Here is a 7,252-nt window from a genome sequence, read left to right as displayed (position 1 = left end):
GGTGTGTGCGCACGTGTGTGTGTGGTTGTGTGTGTGTGTGTGTGTGTGTGTGTGTGTGTGTGTGCGTGTGTAGGAGTGTGTTTACATCAGGAGGACCCAATTTTTGTCACCCTCCCTGGTTCCGTTTGGTGGAATCAGAGCTCTGCTCTTTCTCAGTGTGCCATAATGAGTTAAAAACAGCTAAGAAACTCGAGCCCACCAAACACAGCCCAACACACAAAAAGCAGAATTAGGCCTTGCTGTCTACACCCAATAAATGACCCTGTTTCCACACTGTCTGTGTGTGTGTGTGTGTGTGTGTGTGTGTGTGTGTGTGTGTGTGTGTGTGTGTGTGTGTGTGTGTGTGTGTGTGTGTGTGTGTGTGTGTGTGTGTGTGTGTGTGTGTTAGTGCATGTGTGTGCATGTGTGTGCATGTCTGGGTAGTGCATGTGTGTGCCCTACTGGTTCGAACCCCGACCATTAGGCACAGCTGAAGTGCCCTTGAGCAAGGCACCTAACCCCTCACTGCTCCCCGAGCGCCGCTGTTGTTGCAGGCAGCTCACTGTGCTGAGTGTGTTTCACTAATTCACGGATTGAGATAAATGCAGAGACCAAATTTCCCTCACGGGATCAAAAGAGTATATATACTTATACTATGTGCATGTGCATGTGCATGTGTGTGTAATGTGTATGTATGCATGTTTGTTTATTGCCTTTCCTCATTTTAAAAATACTTTTAAGATGTATTATCTATGTTGTATTACCAATGTTCCTGTTATGAAGGAAGCTAGATTCCTCGGTGGGAAATCTGAAGGTTAGGCACTCAGCCTCAAGGTAATTCAGGTGAGTGGACTTCACTCTCATGTGATCACTGGCAACATCCATAAACATGGGAAAACCTTCAGGAAACAAATGTAAAAGCGGTTGTTATACAGATATGACATAGCACATGTGCTTAGTGCCTTCAATATAAATCACACACATAGGTCAGTGTTTCCCTTGACGCTGTCAACACTGAAGTTGCTCCATACCTCCAAGCCCTGTTCATAGTTTGCATTATGTCATGAGTTTCTGGAAACTAGTCCTGACTCCTGGTTTGCCTTTTTATAAAACCAAATTTTCCTTGTTCAAAAAATAAGTTTGAATAGTTTAATGTCATTTCATTTTATTGGAAATGCTTCAACAAATCATATCATAAGAGAAGGAGGTTGCAAGGCCTTAAAATCAATGTGTCAAAAAAGACTAACCAATGTAGAGAGAGGTCGTGCAGAGGAAACACAGACTGCTTGAGTTGTGTATCCTACTGGAAACGACTAATTAACTTCAGCCCCTAGTGTAAATTCTTAAATTAGATATTTGAAGAAGTTACTATTAGGCCTAGCCTAGGCCTACTTATGACAACGCTTACAAATATGTAACAAATACGTTTTCCCCCATAAATAACAGTATTTCTTTAATAGTTGAATCTGATCAAATCTAATCTAATGTCCTCTATATCTTAAAAATTGAACCTAATATAATCTAATATCCTCTATATTTTTTCTATGTGAAGAGCCGGGTGCCTCAGTTTCATCACGTTACCAAGGTGACCACCAGGTGGAGTAGTTTTTCAATACACTGGATAGTCATAGTATCTTGTCTTGACCGCATGGTGGAGCTGAATCTCTCCATCCATTACACGTATGGTTCCCCCAGGGCAAATGTAAGGATGGCGGTGGCGGTCGCAGCTGAGGCCGCAGCTAGATGCTTGGAGGAATCTTCGGATAGTGAACCGGAGCAAGAACACGGTTCACCTCAAAAACTGATCCGCAAAGTTTCCACGTCGGGGCAGATCAGAAGCAAGGTAATTCATTGTTTTCTTTTTATGGCGGAAAATGCTCAAGAACGAGCCATCGCTTTGCACATATGCGGCTGTTCGGAGCTAGCGAATTCACCAAGGCCATTTAACAGCCTCGAGTTTTCCTACACGACGGAACTCGCTGGCTCGGTCTTTCAGACGTGTTCTGGCTCGAGCCAAGAAGCGGATAGAGATATAACGGTATTACGGAGGGTGTGGATTAAGCCATTATGTATTACGGTGTTTGTCTGCTGTTGGCTATCTAATAACATGCGCAGCGGTACGTCTAAGCGCGCCGTTGCGGACGATGTCCACTGTTAGGCTATACTTAAAGTGTGTTTGCATTAGCTAGTTATATTTTGTAAATTTGCATCAGTTTGCTATCATCATAGAACCTTGAAATGTCCTCGTGCATCTGCAGCCTATGAAAAAAGAACGTCCGAAAAAATAATAGCCTTCATACTCTGCAACAGCGGTTGAGAGCGCTTGCATCGAGTGTAAAGTTACACCGTCTTCGTCTTTTAATGGCTTACTAGTTAAGTTATTCCAGAATAATACAATGAAAAGGATTTGTTCTTGCCTTTCCTTGTCCGTGTAGGTAAAGATTAAATTTTACGACGCTGTGTTCTAGAATTATTACTTTACTATTTGACCAGCGTTCTTTGAGTTTTTTTTTTAAGATCCTAAACTAACTCGAGGTAGAAGGTACTCATTTGCATCAATGATTTATGCTGCGGTGGAATTGATGACAGGCTTTACCTCAACGTGTTCTTTTTGATAGATCCTAATCTAAATGAAGGCATATGCATGTAGGGGTGGTAGGAAAATGTAATAAAATAATTAATATTTATCTTAATAGGGAAAGTATGGCTTGGTAATTCTTATTCTTGCTCTGCTTATTCTTTTTTTTTTTTTCGTTTTGTTTGAACGGGAGCCAAGTGGAATCAAAACTCTCTGATCTCAATGAACCCCCTGTGTTAGACGAAAGGTCGTGTAGTTTTCAAGCCAATTCTGTATTTTCGTATAAAGGGCTCTAGGTGTGATGAAAGGGGTCACTCAAAAGGTTGCTGTAGCAACTGTCCTCTCTTTAGAAGCAGAAGGTCAAAGAGGGCCTATTTTTGACCCAGATCCCAACATATGTCCATCATTTGATGTCGCCCGCCGCATCCTGTTCTGATAGCTGGCGGGTGTTGGCCTACTTTACCAGACTAACTACAATGTAATTAACTGATCATTGAGCTACGCGATTGGAATTACATATTGGAGTGTGACTCAGATATGTGCCAGTATATCACGATGCAACCTCAGTTCTGGAATTAGAAACACTCAAACTGTTATTCAATTCAGTGTAAGTTCATTCCTGTCTGCTAGCCCACATTGCATGCTCACAAAATATCAGTGCTGCTTCATGGAAGAAACTGAAGAGGTTTTTGAGGAGTATTGTCCCTTTGAGGAGTTTTGCTTTCACAGTCCGAGTACATCACCAGCCTGTGAAGAGAAGACTGTGCTAAAATTCTTATGATTTGGTCTACTTAGTTCTGTACACTGTACAGGTCAGTTTGTGTGTAAAATGTTGTCTGTGGAGCTTAGATCTAAAGTTTTTTTGCGATATCTATTTGTTGAAGTTCCAACCAACATGCTTATGAAATGAATGAAAATAGATGAAATAAAATGTCTGTTTTTTTTGTGGAGAACCTCTTGAAAGGCCCCCAGGGCTCTTGTCCTCTTCAGCCACTCTCCCACTTGAAGGGATGTGGCGGGGTGAACTGCCGCTGTGTGTCTGTGAGCGCGGGGTGTATTAATCAAATGTAATATGTATGGTAATGACTGGTGTGAATGGCGGAATAGGTAATTAGCGAGCTCGTTGAGTTGCATTAGCATCTGATTGCATGGAGTGGCCAGTGTGGACATTAAGGGAAGATTTGCTAGTAAACCTGCATGCATTCTCTGGCTGCGGGACGCAGTTGCACTGGTACGCACACACACAGACACACACAGACAGACAGACACACACACACACACACACACACACACACACACACACACACACACACACACACAAAAGCATGCATTGGTTACATCTGAATGCTTAGATGCTCAGCACAGCTTTCACCACTTCCTTTGTGATGCTCACAGCACTGACTCTTATTCGACCACACACACACGTGGACACACACACACACACATATTCTTATACGCATTCACACACACACACATAGGTCAAGCTTCCTGTCTCAAGAGCGTCTTATGGGAACCCTGAGGGGAGGGCTTCAATAAGAAAGCAAGTGAGAGAAACAGAGAGTTGACTAAAATAGACCGAAGCGGTGTGTGTGTGTGACAGGGAGCCTGTGTGCTGTGTGTACATGTCTGAGTGCGGGGACGGATATTAACCGAAGGCCGCCGTTGAAAGTGTGTTTGCCCGCCTCCGACCAGTGTGTCGCCAGGAAACCCGAAGCTGTGCTTAAACGCGCCGGCACCGCGGGAGACAGTGAGGAGAAGAGGAAGATAAGGAGTGGAAGTGTGTGTGTGTGTGTGTGTGTGTAGGCCCTCCTGTCCTGCACATGGAAGCCCTCAGTAAGCAGGTGTGTCACACTGTATGTACTCCTCCACTGTTGATTTTCCTCCTTGTCTTTCCTGTCGGGCCGTCTGAGCTCATATGGTCCTGTGGCTGTGTTTATCAGGACGGGTTAATTTTAGCTCCTTTCATCTATTTCCTGTCTACTTGTGTGTGTGTGTGGTGTGTGTGTGTGTGTGATGTGATGTCATGGAATGTTAATTTTAAGCAACTGTGGTCAGACCGGTCCCTTTTATAGTGTTGTGTGTATAGTGTGTGAGAGAGAGAGAGACCTCCGTCTAAAACAAGGCTGTGTTAAGGCTGTGGCGGCTGAGGCAGTAGCTGTGTGTGTTGTGGTGAAGGGGGCGAGATGGAGAGCGAACCCAGATGGCTCTCAATGGCCACTTCACCTCTCCTCCTCCTTCATCTCTCTCCCCACATCCTCTTCACTTCTCTTCCCTCCACCTTTCTCCTCGTCTTCTCTTTTTCTCTCTTCTCTCTCTCTCTTTTCCTGTTCTTTCCCTCCTTTCCTCTCTTCCTCCTTTCCTCATCTCAGCCGCCTTTCACCTTCCCCCGTTCCAGCTGGTCTTGACTATTTTTGGCTTCCCGCTGATGGATGGGGTAGGTCCCTGGTGAGTTGGGAGTGCGCTCAGTGGATCGCTGGATCTGTGAGGCTCTGCAGCCCCCTGCTGGTGGTTGGGGGAACACGCGCCGCTGCTGGGGTGGTCTCTCACCAGGGGAAAATGACAGGCCAAGAAACTTGTTTCTCATAATTGTCGGGCCAAGCGATCGTTTCAAGATTGCACAGTTGCCGTGGTCACTGTGTGTTCAGTGTAAGCCCAGGGTGTATTTTGGTCGTTTATTGTAGCATGTGTGTATTTTGTGTGTGTGTGTGTGTGTGTGTGTGTGTTTTGAGTCCAGTGTAGTGTTTTGTATGCATATATGTTAAAGCCTAATGATGGTGGGTTGAGAGCAGTAGGCTAGGTTTTTGTAATGGTGTGTGCTGGGATCAATATTTGCTGACAGATATTATCACTGTCTTAAGTAAGTAGCGTTATGTCATATTTGAGGTGTGTTTGTGTGTGTGTTTGTATGACCTCTGATGGGTATTGATCAGGGGGAAGAGAAGGCTCTGTCTCATTCTTGTGGTATTGACTGGAACTCCCCACCTGTGAGCTTCGATCAGGGTGATGGAACCAGGAGCCGAGCCTAAGCGTCAATACACACATGCCAGAGTCTGTTTGTGTGTGTGTATGTGTGTGAATTACACAGAGAATAACCGTGTGTGTGTGTGAGAGAGACATGTCTGTGTGTGTGTGTGTGTGTGTGTGTGTGTGTGTGTGTGTGTGTGTGTGTGTCCTCTCAGCCATGCCAGCACACACAGCATTCTGGTAGCGGCGTAGCCCCCTTGCACTGCCCGCATCAGTAGAGCAGCGTAGCGGCAGACAGGCAGGCAGCAGCGGAGCGCGCTCAGTGGGCTCGGGTCCCAGCGCTCAGCGTGAGGCGGGGGTGATGACCTCGGCCCCCGCCGAGGTGTTCGGGGAGAGAGAGAAAGAAAGAGAGAGAGAGAGAGAAAGAGAGAGGGAGCAGCCAGGGAGATGTTCAGATACGCAGTGTAACTCTCCTGGCCTCCCGAGGCTCGTCTTAGCAGACATGTTCCCTGGCTGGAAAGTTTCGGTACAGTTTGTGCGTAAAGTCTTGGGGGGTGTGGGTTGGGGGCTGGCGTGTTGCGTAAAAAGTGGTGATGCTTTTGATTAGCCTGATGAGTATGCAGACGGCGTGAAGCTTTATGACTTGGAGCTGGAGTGTGTGTGAATAGTTTTGGGGTCTGAATCGTTGCACACTGCTGTCAACTGGTGGTAAATAAAGTGGTGAACCCTGCCAATAAAGACTCTCTTTCGCTCTTTCTCTCTCTCTCTCTCTCTCTCTCTATCTCTCTCTCTTTCCACCAGACCATTTTAAAAGAGGGAAAGTTGATGAAACAGACAAATTCCTTTCAGCGCTGGAAAAGACGCTACTTCAAGCTGCGTGGAAGAACCCTCTACTATGCCCAGACAGCTAAGGTATATTGTGTGTGTGTATGTGTATGTGAGAGAGTGGGATTTATATTGTCATATAAGAACCCCTTTCCATAGGCCATAATGTTCAACACACACACATATGTATATTTATATATATGTATATATAAATATATATGTGTGTGCATATAGTTTAAAGATTTAAAACAGGAACCCATCATAAATAAACTCCTAAACCCATAATGTTATATATATATATTATATACTGTACTATATAACAAAGGTTTATGATGGGTTCCTGTTTTAAATCTTTTTAAATCCATTTCATTTCAGTTCCTATATGTATACAGGCTTAGGTGTTTTGTGGAGAAGGTATGGAGGTAGTATGAGTTTATCCTTGTACTCATAAACAAATGCCTTTTGACATTTATAATGTTTTATTTTCAATTTCTGGGGTTCTCTATTTTCTTTTTTTTCAATCTCTGGGGTTTTGGTCTGTACCCTCTGCATGACGTCATCTGCGTTGACCTGACCTTGTCCTATGTCCTGTTCAGTCCATCATTTTTGATGAAGTGGACCTGACAGACGCAAGTGTGGCAGAGTCCAGCACGAAGAACGTCAACAACAGCTTCACCGTGAGTCAGACACTTGTGTAATTTCTCTCATTCTCTCTTTCTCTCTCTCTCGTTCAGTATTTTTTTTACCACTTCCTGGAATTAGTTTTTTTTTTTAGGTCAGCTAGAAAAATTAAAATGTTGATATGTATTGTGTTTCAATAAACCCGACTGCTCTGAACTCATTCAATTGAGCTGAAGGCCACTGCTAGTTTTGTCTCTGAAAACCGCAAGAAGTCTTGAAATAGTT

The 7,252-nt window shown here is 44.4% G+C and overlaps 1 protein-coding gene across 4 annotated transcripts in view; it reads left to right on the top strand.

Annotated features, from left to right (window-relative positions):
* The first annotated feature begins 1,687 nt into the window (after positions 1 to 1,687).
* Positions 1,688 to 7,252, top strand: part of dgkd (diacylglycerol kinase delta) — a 30,752-nt gene continuing 25,187 nt past the window's right edge. Inside the window, exons 1-3 of one of the 4 annotated variants that reach the window (XM_076282314.1) lie at positions 1,688 to 1,822; positions 6,323 to 6,433; positions 6,943 to 7,023. In XM_076282314.1, the coding sequence (XP_076138429.1) occupies positions 1,688 to 1,822; positions 6,323 to 6,433; positions 6,943 to 7,023 (327 nt within the window). Of the gene's footprint in view, positions 1,823 to 4,112; positions 4,399 to 6,322; positions 6,434 to 6,942; positions 7,024 to 7,252 lie in introns of those variants that run through there. The other 3 variants (XM_076282319.1, XM_076282317.1, XM_076282316.1) reach the window with 3 other exon arrangements.

The sequence above is a fragment of the Alosa pseudoharengus genome, unplaced genomic scaffold (genome assembly GCF_046254945.1).
Source record: "Alosa pseudoharengus isolate Yale_2024_CS ecotype anadromous, Long Island Sound unplaced genomic scaffold, YU_APseudo_1.1 YU_APseudo_1.1_scf_13, whole genome shotgun sequence".
NCBI lineage: Eukaryota > Metazoa > Chordata > Actinopteri > Clupeiformes > Clupeidae > Alosa > Alosa pseudoharengus.
The sequence above is the reverse complement of the archived record's forward strand: the minus strand, read 5'-3'. Positions and strand labels throughout refer to the sequence as shown.